This window comes from Microtus oregoni, unplaced genomic scaffold (assembly GCF_018167655.1).
Source record: "Microtus oregoni isolate MIOR12 unplaced genomic scaffold, Mior012 000037F_ref0000500, whole genome shotgun sequence".
Classification (NCBI taxonomy): Eukaryota; Metazoa; Chordata; class Mammalia; order Rodentia; family Cricetidae; genus Microtus; species Microtus oregoni.
The window spans coordinates 1,296,289-1,311,869 of NW_024543096.1; the positions used below are offsets into that span (position 1 = coordinate 1,296,289).

A 15,581-nucleotide genomic window follows, 5' to 3' on the forward strand; every position below is an offset into this window, starting at 1 on the left:
GTTAGGCTCTTGAGGATACATCTATAGCATGTCTCAGTAGTTGTGGTGCTAGAGGAAAAGTAGACTCTGGATGACCTCCCTTTGCCAAGAAAAGAATCCAGCTTAGAAATGACGTGTCATTCCTGCTCACAGTTGACTTGCCTGGATGAGTCTCGTGTGTCCTACTCAGTCACAGGAAGTATATTGTCATCGTATGCCCAGAAGACAGGAGACTCAAAAGCATTTGGCAAAGAACTCCAATGTTTTCCTTACTAAGAACCGATGTGTCCTGGCGTTGAAGCTGTCTTAAGTCTTGAAGATGACTATACCTTATTGCTACCCCTAAAACTGACATGAGTGCTCATCCATCCTGTTGGGCCACATCCTCTGACTCAGCTATGCTATGGACCACATGCAGAGATTGCAGACAAATGTGAGGCCATTGTCAACTTAAGTATGAATTCAACCAAGTTTTTTGATGTTGGTCTTTGTATTTCTCTGTTCCTAGGGATTGAAGCCAGTAGCCATTATTATTAATGTATTCTTTTCTCCATGGTCTTAAGCAAGACTTAAACATAGGAATTGTTTGTTTATTTCTGGCAATCAAGGCTAAAACCTGAAATGGAAAGTACAGCAAAGTTCTGGTCTAGCTGAAGGAGAAAAAGACGTATTTGTGCAATCTTTAGTTTATGATGTTTGTACTATACATGCGTATATATCTAGACACATCATAAGATGCATAATTCCAATAGCAGTATAATGGCATCCATTAATTCAGAGTATACTTTGCCTAAATTGTGGAAAGCTAACACAATTAGACAGGCAATCATATTTCCTGTAAAAAAAAATGTTCTTAAATCTTCCTAAAGCCTTTGGCTATTTGTGCTTGGAAATGGTTGCTAATTTAGATTTCTTCCTGAAGCACAATAGCTGTGAGAGATCTCCATGTCACCTCTGTGGGTTTAAGTTATGTTTTAACGTAAAATACAAAAGGTTAATTACTGTTCAGAACCCGATGCTTCTGTGGGAGTAACTGCAAGTTATTTATTATCCTTCCTCCAGTTAATTATGTTAATTGTGGCGGATTTACAATGTCAAGTGCAAGAATGTTAATTAATTTAATAAGCACACTTTTTTTTTTGGACTTTCTTCTGTTTCAGTTGATCCATCTTTAGTGAATAAGGATGAAAATGCCATCTATTTATTGGGAAATTCTCTTGGCCTTCAACCAAAAATGGTTAAAACATACCTGGAAGAAGAGTTAGATAAGTGGGCCAAAATGTAAGTACCATGTTTCAAAGTATAATTCTGTATCTGACAGAAGAATTTTGAAAATTACAAAAGGTGTCTGAGTTGGGCAAGTTATGCTCCTGGCATTTTAGGATAAAGGAAAACCTAAGAGACCATAATTATCAAATATTACTATATTTTGAGGAAATAATTTAGGGTCAGACTAAGGCCAAATGGCACATTTGTGATGGAGGCAGAGTAACACAACATACTTAAGCATTTGATCCTCTGTCCTACATCTGAATCAGTGTAGCCATTTTGTGTCCCATGCTTACTGACCAGCAAAGAAGTTAATTTACAAATTTGAGTGTTTTATGATTTCTTCATGGCTAAGTTAACAACATAAAAATATGGAATCCAGGCCTGTTAAGGTGACATTAGGTTAGGGTCACATGTAATCATGGATGTACAGAGTGAGGTGTGTTGTCTGATCTTAGCATTTTAAAGCTCCTACCACTTTCTCTTGTGTAGACAGTTTAAAGACTTCTATTCCCAGGCTTGCTATATATGAATTCTTACAAGAGCACCGTTTTCTCCCTAGAGCTCTATGTATTTCTGTAGTCTTCTAATGACCAACCCTTCCTCTTTCCTCCCTTCCTGAGCCCTCTTCTGTAAACTAGCCTTCCCAACCATACGTTACCCCTGCCAAATGTCACTATATTACAAACACGTCTCTTTAAACATTTAAAACTTTTTCATTAACACCCTACAGTTATGCATATTGATGAGTGTATCACTGTGATATTTTTATATATGTTTATAATATGTACAGTTAACTCAAGGTAATTGAGATTCCCATCTAGTTATCACAGTTTATTGTGAATTATGACTCCATCCGTTTTATAAAACACCAGAATTTATTACTTCTGTCTAACTGAGTTCAGATACTCATTTTTAACCCTCTACAATTTCCACTTGGGGAGACAATTTAGAGACATCGATTTTCATTACTTTCCTGTTCTTAGGAAAATAATCTGCTTTTATGTATCTTCTTTCTTTCCATAGTAATTACTTATAAAATTACTGAAATGAGATATATTTGTTAAGTATTGAATTTTTTTTGTCTTATTCCTGAAATGTAAACATTTAAGTATTTTAAACAGCCCCAAAATATTTTTAAATGTTTTCTCTGATCATTTGAAAACAAACAAAAAGAAATCATTATGGAAATGAGTCCCGCTCAATGATCAGAAAACATTTCAGAAAGATGAAGTCACATTAAATACAAATTCTGGAGTAGGCCATTTGGCACTCATAAAATTTCGTGTTTCGTAGCCTCTCCACCTTCTTTGTGCTCTGTCATTGTGGGAGCCCTTTAGTTCTCACCCCTAAGTGAGGAAGGCTACCGTGACTCACAGGTAGCACTGCAGAGTCCTCAGTTTTCATGGTTAAGAATGAGGGCTCTCAAATTAATTCAGGGATGATGGAATGCTTATATAATTTATTAAGCATGTGATAATTTCACCTGCCCGGGCTTTTATGTGGAAGTTTCAAAATACACATCACCACATTTGAAAGCATTTTGGGCTAGCAGGTTTTAGTATTTAATAAACGAGGGTCACAGTTAATAAAAATGGCTGATATTCACGTTGGTCCTTCATGTCTGAGAGCGGCGTTAAATGGGATGATTCTGCACTTTTGAAAGTGTCTTTCCCCTTGAATACTTAGGCAGCCAGGCTCTGCATTTGTAGGCTCTAGGTATTTAAAAGCGGCTGCCCTGCTGCCCCATTCATTCCCCCATCACACCTCCAACCAGGGAGGGAGCAGCTGAGGAGGGTGGGGATGTTAAAATTCTGTGTCAGGAAGCTGCCTGTCTCTCAGAGCATCGTCCATTGTTGCATTGCTCTTTCATATTTTACTTTGTGAATGCAGACAAAGCCAGAGCCCTAGTTAAATTCTCCTATTGCTCATTAGACAAACGACTCGCAGAGGAGTGCACTTGAAGGCTGAAGGCAATGAAAACTGAATTGAAGGCCTTTTCTAGGCAAAAAAAGATCCGCCCACTTTTGCTTTGATTGCCTTATGTGCCCTTTCTCTCAGCCCTTGGAGACCCTGGCAACCTTGGGGCCCTGCTAGCTCCTAAATAGCTGCAGGGTTTCAGATGTGCAGTGATTCTTCCTTTCCTTCCTCCCTGGCCCACACATCTTTGATCCAAAAACAGTTTTTATTTGTTTTTGTTCCCAAAATATTCAATTTGAGGCCTCACTCCTAGCCTTTTCCGTATGAGACTCTGTAGGAAAGAATCTTTTTTTTTTTTTTTCTTATCAACTTAGTTCCAAACTTTCTGACAGCCTGAGAGATTCTTGAAAGAAGGCAGGTTGGACGAGCACACAGGAAGGTTTTCTTACCAGAGTAACCGGTTGAAAAGCTGTGTGTGAGGGATAGCCGTAGTGGTTCATGGGAAACAGGAGGGACTGCGGGATCTTGCACAGCTGTGCTGAAGTTAGTGAGTATTCTGGGATGGATGCTTCCAGGAAGAACATTAGGTAACTGACTTTGTCTTTCTGCGTTTGAGTCTGTGATAGCCTTACCTTAAGGAGCCTTTTACTCAAGTTCAGCTGGTTTTTATTGTTTGTTTCTTTGACTTGTTTTTGTTTGCTTGTTTGTTTTTAAGTTGCTCTGTGTGCACACATTGTGGTAGCCTCTCAGTCTTTTCAGTTCTCTTTCTGAGGACTGTTCTGGTTTCTATGCTAATCTCGTTGTGGCATTTGACTCTAGGTCAGGGACTCCCCAGTAGTGTGGTAAGCTTTTAAGGGATGCAATGCTGCTCTCTCTGTATCCTCCAGACCCATTTCTGCTGTGAGGCTCAAGCCACATCTGTGCCTCTTTCATTTGTCCAACAGAAGATTCTCAGTCAAAAAAAAACTACAAGCTTCATTACTTATTTTCCTTTAAAAAATTAAAATATAACGTGATATTTCACTCTGGAATCTTCATATAGAGTTTAGTTTTGTTGATTCCCCTTCCTCTACTTACCTCCCCTGACTTCCTGCTCTCTGACTCGTGTCATTCCGTGCACCTTTCAAAGTTTATGTATTATCTTACACTAGTCTACACTCCAAACATGTTATCCGCTATAGCCACATTCATGTTCGTATATGATAGAGAAAGTACACTATTTCTCTTTCTGAGTCTGAGCAATTTCATATAATATAATGATTTCCAGATTCCTCATTTTAATAAAAATTTCAAAATCTCATTTTCTTTATAGCTGAGTAAAGTTCTTTTGCATGTACGCACCACCTTTTCATTATCTTTATCTCTTGATAGAAATCTAGCATGGGTCCTTTTCTATGGCATAACAATGAACACAGGTATACAAGTATCTCTGTACATGCTGCGGAGTCCATTAGAGTAGTCCACAAATGGTATTGAGATGGTAGGAAGTGGGAGGCCTTTGAATGCTGTGGACGCTTTCTCGCTCGCCTCAGGTGGGCTTTGATGGTGATGTTGGAGCGCCAGAAACTCATGGTCACACAAAACGTCTGCTGAGTCAGTGGCTCGCAAATTTTAAAAATGGAATTCACAGAGCGCAGAGGACGACTTATAGATACGTGTTCGATGGTAAGGAGTTTAGGGTAAAAAAGTGTCAACATCCTATACAACAGGAGTGCGGGAGCCAGTACATCATTCAGCTGCTACTCTGGAGGCTTCGAAGGGGCTTAAACAGAAAGAGGGCAGGATGATGAGGCGGCTAGGAGAGGGTGCACTGCTCAGTGAGTCCCACGGGCCTCCTCTCAATTTCAGCAGGGCTACTCATTTAGGAAGAGAGAGAAGTCTAATATGAATTAGATGACTAATATAACTAGTCTAATATGAATGAGGAACTATTTTTAAAGGTTGCAGCCTTAAGAAGGTTGTTCAGGAAGCAGTAGTTCAAGTGCTGCCCCTTTTAATACAGACATACTGATGATTTACTTTTTAACTTATTACTTCTGAAGAATTATATCTAGTCTCTAGTTCTACAATTTCTATGTATTTAAAAGATTTGCATCCCCCCACCAAAGTTTAATAGGAGCTTTGATCTCTTAGAAAACAATCCTTTTTATAGTTATTTTATAATTTGATTTTCATTTATGAAATTTCTAAAGTAGATCTGATCATTTTTAATTTAGTTTAATTTAATGTATGTGTTCTGTCAAATGAAATTATTTAGTCAATTCTATCATTGTGAAATAGGAAAGTTGTAACATAAATAATCTCATTTGCTGTGTAATAATTATCCACGTAAAGTTTCTACATCATGAACCTAGTGTCTCATCACTCAGCATGCTGAAGCAGGAGAATTGAGTATCTGAGGATACCTTTGGATATAGAGCAAGATATTGTCTCAAAAAATGAAGAAAAATATCCTATAATAGTAGAGAATAATAATGTTCTTCAACACCACATGTGTGAGCAAGGATAGGCTATCTGCTTACAAGATTTGGGGGACTGTTTTATATTAAATATTTACTAATGGTCGGTGTGGTGGTTTGAAAGAAAATGGTCACCAAAGGGAATGGTGCTCTTAGAAGGTGTGGCCTTGTTAGAGGAAATAAATCACTGTGTGGGTGGGCTTTGAGGTCTCTGTTGCTCAAGCTTCACTCAGTACGACAGGAAATCAACTTCCTGTTGCCTGCAAGATGTAGGACTCAGCTCCTCCAGCAGCAGCACATCTGCCTACGTGCTACCATGCTCCCTACCATGATGATAATAAACTGATCCTCTAAAACTGTAAGAGAGCACTCTCAATTAAATGTTTTCCTTATAAGAGTTGCCATGGTCATACTGTCTCTTCAGAGCAATAGAAGAAACCCTAAGACAGATTGCATTATTTTAAAGAGAGTAATATGTTAATTAGCATAATGATAAACTTTAGTTAGAAGGCAAAAAAAAATCATTAATCCTGAGTATATTGTACGTTGAGAAATATGTGTTGCATTGCAAAGACAGAACCTAAGGCCATAGTATTTAAGTCATCTGTATTCTTAAATCGGCTAGATAGACATTGCCTTCTGCTTTTCACATGAGTAATCTCTACTATTGTTACAATATCATTGGGACTTTGGCAAAACATTGACAGTTCAGGTAAAATAAAGAGGGAAAGTTCCATTCATTTATACTTCAGGAACATTCCAGCTGGCTGACAGAATGATTTACATGGCAATGCGTTTGTGGACAGTGCAGTGATGAAGTAAACCAGGGAAGTTTTCATCTGAAGACACCTATAACAGCTTTTATTCAGTTATGAATTTCTTCCTTTAAATGAAAAGGAACACATGAATATGAAAATACCGATCTCAGCATTGTTAGCTAGTCATCGATTGGGTCATGGATAAGCCTTCATTAAGAAAGGCTGTGGAAATTTACTTATTTGCTGACAGGGAAAGCTTTCTAAAATAAGGCCACTTCTCATTTCGGGGGATGGGTAAAATATGGTCCTATTTTAAAGGGAATCCAAGTTTCTATTAACTTCTTAATTAAGAAGTTGTTGTATCCTCTAATTTCATGAGCAAATATTGCACATAGCCACATTACAAAACACCCCACTCCTGGTAATGATTAATATTGTGGTATCGGTTAACTCTTCATATTTCTTTCTCAACATTTGTAAAGGATTGCAGCTGTCTTCGGCTTATTTTAAGCAACTTTGAATGAAAGCAATCTAGTAACTTTCTTAACTCTAACACACATGTTTATAACCACGCTTTAATCTCCATCAATTCTTCCTAATGACAGGACACTTTACTTTGGGTTTATTTGGATAAAATGTTCTAAACACATTTCACTGCCCCAGGCTAGTGGCTTGACAAAATGAGGAAGTAGTCTTAGTGTGTAATATTTTAAAGAGAGGGAGATGCCAAAAGCCTTGGAGGGAGAAACATATCCCTAAAGATTATTACCATGGTGTCTACCAGAGTGAGAAGTAGGTGGCATAATATTCTGCGATATAAATTCTCTGAGGCAGAACATAGAATTTTACTACCCCGATGTAATAAGATATATTGTGCTATCAGCAAAGGCCAGGGAGCTCTATGTGATTAAAATAAAAAAGGATCCAAGTATCTGCCTTTAACTACCATTTAATGATAACGATTTTTGTCTTTAACATTTATATTGGGAGTCCAGCGAGGCAAGCTGCAGGCTATCTAATAATAATATGAATAATAATAACTAGCGATTGAATTGCCCTTTCCTTCCTCCTAGTTCCTAGCAGCCTATGTTTATTCACACAGAAAGACCTCCTCCTTCATCTCGGTTTATATGGTAATGGAAATATTAGTTTAAAGATTCCTGTTATGTACCACATGTTGGTGAAGGCAGTTTAGCATTCGATTTACATTAGAAGAGATGAGTCAGCAAGGGAATATATATGCTATCTCATTTACTCTTCCTGCCCACCCTTTAAAGAACATATCATCACTCTTTTATTTACTTTTACAGATGTGGAAAATTAGCCCCTGGAAACGCCTAACAAAAGAGGTTTCCCTCCAGCAGAGACCTGAAGTGAATTCATATTATATGATAAAAAGCCAACTGTCTGATATTTAGAATGCATTTTCTGTTGTTGTTTTCTGTAGCATGGTATCAAATGTGAAGGCATCCCCACTCACTATAGGTGGATTAAAAATTTCAATAGGTGGGCATAAACCTTGACTTCCCTTAGAATAGAAGGCACATGCAGTAGTCTTATTTCCTAGTCTACAAGGCACCAAGCTAAGACCAACCCATTTCAGAGTTATGGAGAGCATGAGTAGTCAACAGCCCTCTAGAAGCTCCTTGTACAAATGCTTCTATTCAATCTCCTCTGCATTTTCATGTGTATTATTCTTCCTCATTTGATGGAAATTTCTTGATACTGAAGCACTGTTTTGTATTTTATGATATTCTTTTTAAAAAAAAAGCTGCTAAGAAATTTGTTACAGTAATAAAATTGAGCTGGAATATGGAAGGTCAATATGTAGTAGAAGATAGGGACATGGAGTGTTGGTTATGCTGTTATTAAATTTTGCTACTTGTATAAAATATTATCACAAGTAAAGTTATTTTATGTATTTTTATCTTAATAGATTTTGACCTCCAAAAATAAGATAGTATATATATTTTTGTGTAGATACTGCTGTACGCTCTAAGTGAATAAGTAGAGTGTCCCAACAGTCTTGAAAATTTCAAAATAAAGAAAAAATAGTATCTTAGGCTGGAAAATGTTTTAAAAAATCAAATATCACATGGATAATTTTCCATCCACAACAGTAAAAAAAATTATAAGCAATAAAACAATGATAATTCTTAATCATATAGTATCCAGGTACCACTTCTTGATTTTAAAAAAAGCTTGACTTTAACATGATTGGTTAAACCTGGCAAAGGCACGTGTGTTGGTTACCTGCCTTGTCACTGTGTCAACTGCCTGAGCAGAATGAACTTTAAGAGGCCAAGACTGGTTATAAGTCATGGTTTGAGGATGCAGGCCATCATAGCAGGGAACACGAGACAGTGACTGCAGCTTTCATCTCTTGTGACAGGAACACCAGGCTGTTGGTCACATCTGGGCACATTAGGAAACAAAGTAGGACTGGCCTGTGAACCTCAGGTTTACCCCTGAATTACCTTCTTCCTCCTGCTAAGCTCTGCCTCCTACAGGTTCTATTACCTCCCAAAACAGGACCAGCAACTAAAAAACACGTGTTCTATTACATGAGCCAGTGCAAGACATGTTACCTCTAGACTAAAACTTTACACACAGAAGTATCTTACTTGCTAATATTTGAAAACAAAATCTGCCATCACTACACAACTAAGAAATGTTTATGTCCCTTTTCAATTTCAGGGGAGCTTATGGTCATGATTTCGGAAAACGTCCTTGGATTACAGGGGATGAGACTATTGTAGGCCTTATGAAGGACATTGTGGGTAAGTACAAAACCAGTGAATATTTTTCCAAAAGAATTGTGAAGATATAATTTAGGTTTTTTTTGGGGGGGGGGGGTTTCTATACAGGGTTTCTCTGTAGCTTTGGTGCCCGTCCCGGAACTAGCTCTTGTAGACCAGGCTGGCCTCGAGCTCCCAGAGATCTGCCTGCCTGCCTCTGCCTCCCAAGTGTTGGGATTAAAGGCGTGCGCCACCACCGCCCATCCATAATTTAGTTCTAAAAGTAAAAACATCCTGATTATCTAAGTTAATCAAAAGTAAAAAGAAAATGCACCTTTAATATTATTATCCAGAGGTTTTTATGAAGAATATATTATCAGTATACAATGTACAAAAATAAATATCTGTTATTTTTAGCTCTTTCAAGTATCTATCTGTTTATTTAATTCTTTATTTTGTGTTACTGGGGATGGGTCCCAGTTCCTCACTCAAAATATCAAGTATTGTCCACTAAATTGCACCCAGACCTTGTAGGTCTGTGCTTGTTTTTAAATCTTCCTCGGCTACCCAGGCTATCTCAGAATTCTTGCCTTGATCTCTTGTGTGCTGGGATTATAGGCTTGTTCAGCTTCTTGTATGTTTTGAAACCCCTATTTATCAAATTCTATAAGGAAAAGCACATTTTATTAATGTATAATCAAATAATTAAAATATAATGTTATTACATGATAAACATTATTTTTTATTAATAAATACATTTAGTGTAAAGTACTAGAAGTACTGTTTCAGATTTAGACTCACCCAGGTGAAGAAACAAAGGAGATGTTGTGGTGGTCTTGAGTTAATGGCTAATAAGGCTGCATAATATGATCCCATTCTAAGCTTGACTAGCTTCATTTAGAAACAAATGAACAATGTTTTATTGGCGTATATGTGTGTGTATGCGTGTGTGCGTGTGCGTGTATGTATGTTAGAATAAAACTGATCCTCAGAAGCTCACAGATTTCAATGTTTGGTTCCTACCTGGTGGACTGTTAAAAAAGGTTTAGGAGGTGTGGCCTTATTGGAGTAAGTTTGATCTTATTAGAGAAGCTGTGTCACTGGGTGGTGGGCTTTGAAGTTTCGAAAGCATATGCCAGGCCCCATCCCTCTCTGGCTTTTGCCAGGATGTAAGCTTTCAGTAACTGCTCCAGTACCTGTCTGCCACCATGATCCCTGCCAAGGTGGTCATGGATTCATCTTCTGAAACTGTAAGCAAGCCCCAGTTCAACGTTTTCCTTTGCATGTGCCTTGGTCATGTCATTTCATCATAGCAATAGAACAGTAACTAAGTCTCTCTCTCTCTCTCTCTCTCTCTCTCTCTCTCTCTCTCTCTCTCGTGTGTGTGTGTGTGTGTGTGTGTGTGTGTGTGTGTGTGTGTGTGTGTAGATGTGTCTGCAGAGGCTAGAAGAGGCCTCAAGTCCCCTAGGGCTGGAGTTCCAGGCAGTTGTGAGCTATCCAACATGGGTACTGAGAATGCATCCTAGGTATTTTGTAGTGCCTTTAATTATGGAATCATCCATTCATCCCTGAAACTTTAACTGTAATATGATTAGTGATTGGTGCTATTTTGTGGCATAATAAGTTTCTGCAATTAAATTTTGTATTCTATTGGTAGAATTCATGATATTTTAGATAGTAAATTAACTTTTTATTTCATTGGCTTAAATATTTGGCATTGGATGCTATATGAAAACATTTGATGTACTTTTGAAATTACCCAATTTTCAAGTGGTTTTGAAAATCTCACACCCTTATCAGAAAGCATAAAACCATCTTTATTTTTGTGTCATTTGATTCTGGGCAAGTAATTTGATGATTCAATCACCATGGATGACAAGTAGAATTAGAGCAGAGAATTAGGACTCAAACGCAGAAAGGCTTGTGGCAAACCCCTAAAATGTAAAGAAATAAAATATCTTCTCAAAAAATAATGTATGGTTCTTTGTTAGAAATCCCAAGGCTGTAGTGAGGAAGAAATGAAGACAAAAAAGTCCCTGGGTTTTCTCCTGGCTACAAAACAAAATTAATATGCACATGACCACTAAAAACACAAGAAAGCCCAGTACTTATCACTGTGACTTGTGCTACCATAGCAACTAAGTTTTTAGTTGACCAAGTACCAGACGTATGCATGGAAATACATTTAACCTGAATTATCACTCAGAAATTATTTAAGGAACTGGAAAAGATGCAAACTCTCAATGAACAAAATTGAAATCCAAAACTAATGATGTCCACACTATTTGGAGAATCTATTAGCAGAATGACAATTGCTAATTACTTTTGTACAAATAAACAAAAACAAATAAAATGCAATAAATCAAATTTTTAATGGAAAAAACAAACAAATGACAACCCTTTCATTACGTTGGTAATTATCTTTCAAAGGTTTGGAAATTACTCAGTCAATCAAATGGGGGAGTCTGCATGAAGATAGGAATAAAAGAGATCAATTGAGAGACTGTATACACTGTATACAAATGACCCTCTTGCCCTGTATTGTATGTGGCCTTCGGGAGCCTCCTATATCACACTGCTGGAGAAGACTAGGGGTTGGAATGTAGGGGAAAACCAGACCAAATGAGAGGAATAGCATGCATGTCAGTCAGTCCAGGCTTACATAATAAAGTGCTCAAGATGGAGAAGCTTTAGAAGACACCTTTTTTTTTTTCTCTTTGATACTGACAGTCCTGATCTCAAAGCCAGCAGGCTCTCTTCCTAGCTTGCACAAGACCATTTCATATTTTCCCCCAGTGGTCTTTCTTTCCTGTGAGAAAGCTAGTCATACCTGATTAAGACCTTACCCATCCGGCCTCAATTATTCTTAATTAACACAGGGGATTGGGGCTTCACCATATGACCATGGGAAGACACATTTAACTTAAAACATATAAATGGAAGTATACTCTTCTTAGCAGCCAGAACTCACCAAGAGCCTGTGCCTTCCCTGTGCTTTTAACCTAAAAGGCTCAAAGAGGAGGCTGTTCTCCTGCCCAACAACTCAGTGGAACCATCTTACTATAGACTGCACCATACATTTAATAATTATCTTCTACATTGTAAACTATGTCAGTATGCTATCTGCTACAAAATTTGTAACTCTGATAAAAAAGAAAAGGTGTGAGCAAAAGTACCTTACTTCATTCCAATTTTATTGAGTTCCTAATATGTGAATTTCTATTGGTTTAATGTGGAGGTGTAATGGAATCTGAATATTGAGTGCACACTGAAACTACGATCTCCGATGGCACAGAAAGATGACAAGAACAATATAAACAAATATGCCTCTATAGACCAGAAGTAGAGCTGCTAAGAAAGGGCTCAGAACTTTGCAAGTGCGGCTTTTGGGGCAGCAAAGGAAACAGCCCAAAGACTGAAATCTGCATTAGCAACCTGGATTCTGGGATCTGAAATCTAATAGCCCAGAATGCCAAAGGGCATCCAAGCTCAGGAAGGCTAGAAGTACAGGATCTCCGGCTCCTCCGGGAAGTTTTCTAGGAACAGCAATCTTGATCTGTTAGAAATCCCTGTGCATGACAAGGAAAGAGGTTCACAATCTCTACTATAGGTAGTAGTTCCGTTTCAGAAAACCATTTGTATTTGTTGAAATTTCTAACAGGTTAAAAAAAGAAAACCTACAAAGAAAGGTTTATATTAATTCAACTTGAGATTTGTGTTTCTTTAGTTGTAGAATGTGCATTGTGTGTGTGTGTCTCTCTCTCTTTGTGTGGTAATGATAGTTTTTTTCAGATAATAATTCCATTCTAATCGTGTTACTTTGTGTCTAGTATTTATCATCCTCAAAATAATGGGGAGTTAGAATGTTTATATACAGGCTAGGAAAGTCATAAGATGATATTATTTAATGAGATTTATGTAAAGCCAGCAAACTCTACATAATTTTCCTGTGACCATTTAAAAGTTTATAGGGCTATTGCAACTCATTAAATGCACAAGCATTTTGTTGCTCAATAAGTACATGCATGTCACATTAATAAAGAAAATTTCAAAGCAGTTACCTTCTACTGTTATTAGTAAGGAAAGAAAGGGACTGTAGATGTCCAGCTTGCTTAGAAAAGAAAATTGTCCGACCATTTTTAAATTTGAAAAAGCTACATTAATTAACCTCCGCTTTGTGAAGCTTTATCTAGTTGGTAAATTACATAAAGTGTCATGTAATTCATGTCCCAAAGCATTTCCAATCCTGGAAACCAGTCCTGACACTGAGACTATGTTCACAGTCATTTGACTCGATTCTGACACCAGTGTCCCAGAGTTAGTTCACATTTCATAGGTTCAGAGTTTGATCCCTCTCTGGTGCCCCAACTTGTGACACCCGCCGCAGGTCCCTACTTGGAGATGACTATCTGTAGGTTGGCATTTTCACAATTAACTCTTTGGTTGTGATAACATGACAGCAATTTACAGAGCATGAGGTGCACTTTCCATATTCTAACCTCCTGATTTGAAAGGACCCAACCCAGCACAGCAGTAAGGAAACTCAAGGCCACGTGAGAAGGTTGCCATGAAGCCTATTCAAGTTTGCTATGCTCTCAGTGCTCAGTCTGCTCTAGGGTCTGGTGTGCAGTCATTGCCCAAACAAGAGGTAGTAGGTGAGATGACAAGGTCAACTATCTGGTCACATGATCTCTCCCTACTTCATCTAAGTCACAGCTGGGAGTAAAGAGACAATCATATCAGACATTTCTTCTTTTCTTTGAGAATTTTTATTTGGATGTTGTATTAATTATATTAGAGATATTTCAGTTTTCAATGTAAAAAGGCATATAAAAGATAATCATTCCTGACATATCAATAGTCTATTTTGTATACCTGGAACTCAATAAAATATATAAATAATTTCCCAAAGCCTTAAATCTTATATAAAAATTATTATAGAGTTAAATAATTATTTTTTCTGCTGTAGCTAATAATGTGTCCAGTGAAATAACCCTAGCATTGCTTTATTGTATACAGAATATAAATACATAATTTTTATAAAAGTGAATTATAAGCAGTATTCTTAAACACTAATTTTAAAATTTAAGTAAATGCCATTGTCTAAATTATTTCTAAAATTGTATGTAATAGAGAAATGTTTATCCCTTGATCTAGCCCAATTTATTTATTTAGCATATATGCAGCATTCTGCAGGCATGCCAAAAGAGGGCACCAGATCTTGTTACAGATAGTTGAGAACTACCATGTGGTTGCTGGGAATTGAACTCAGGACCTCTGGAAGAGCAGCCAGTGCTCTTAACCAGTGAACCATCTCTCTAGTCTGTGAGGCAAACCCACAAAGACATGACCTCAGCTTGTGGGAGCTCACGGACCCTGGAAGGACAGCTAGGGAGCCAGCATGGGACCCACCTAGGCCCTCTACATCTGGGTGACAGCTGTGTAGCTTGTTTTTTTTTGGGGGGGGGGGCCCTAGTGGTGGGACCAGGATCTGTTCCTGATGCATGAGATGGCTCCTTAGAACCTATTCCCAATGGTGGGATGCCTTATTCAGCCTTGAAGCAGGAGGGAGGGGCTTTGTCCTGCCTCAGCTTCACGTGGCTTGCTTTGTTGATTCCCATGGGAGGCCTTATCCCATCTAAGTTGAGATAAAGAAGGAGTGTGTGGATGGGGGATACAGGGAAAGTAGGGGAGAAGGGAAAGAGGGAGGTGAACTGTGGTTGGTATGTAAAACAAATTTTATAAAATAAAAATCAATTCAATGCTTGCATTAGTATGAAGTTTTTTTAATCTTTTTTGATAATGTGAAAGAACAAAATTAACAAAATCTTCATTGGCTTTATTTCTGCTTTAGAATTGGGTAGCATTTCCCTGAAGTAGATGTTGTATGACAATAACAAATATCTATTCATTTTCAGTAAGGGAACTTACAAAAGACCAAAGGGACATTATCAACAAAGTCCAATTTGGTGACCTAATGAGCTTGTTGGGATTACTTTCACACAGGTCGTTGTATCAGTGACAGCCCACCACAGCAGAGGCAGTGGCTCACAAGTGTTGTGAGGAGCTGTGGGCCGCTTCCCTGCTGCCCCAGCTCCCGGCCACCAACTAGCTCTAGCTTATGCCCCGAAATAATTACATGGAAACTGTATTCTTTTAAACACTGCCTGGCACATTAGTTCCAGCCTCTTATTGGCTAGCTCTTACATATTGACCTAACCCATTTCTAATAGTCTGTGTAGCCCACGAGGTGGCTTACCAGGGAAGATCTTAACCTGCGGCTGTCTGGAGTGGGAGAATCATGGCGACTCACTGACTCAGCTTCTTTCTCCTGGCATTCTGTTCTGTTTACTCCACCTACCTAATTTTCAGTCCTATTAAAGGGCAAAGGCAGTTTCTTTATTTAACCAATGAAACAACAGATAGAAAGATGACCCTCCTCCATCACACAAGAGCTG

At 38.0% G+C, this 15,581-nt stretch overlaps 1 protein-coding gene across 1 annotated transcript in view; it reads left to right on the forward strand.

The window, feature by feature from the left end:
• The window catches only part of LOC121433212 (kynureninase), a 127,674-nt gene that overhangs the window by 28,350 nt on the left and 83,743 nt on the right, over positions 1–15,581 (forward strand). Inside the window, exons 3-4 of the mRNA XM_041631558.1 lie at positions 1,140–1,260; positions 9,083–9,165. Of these exons, the coding sequence (XP_041487492.1) occupies positions 1,140–1,260; positions 9,083–9,165 (204 nt within the window). The remainder of the gene's footprint in view (positions 1–1,139; positions 1,261–9,082; positions 9,166–15,581) is intronic.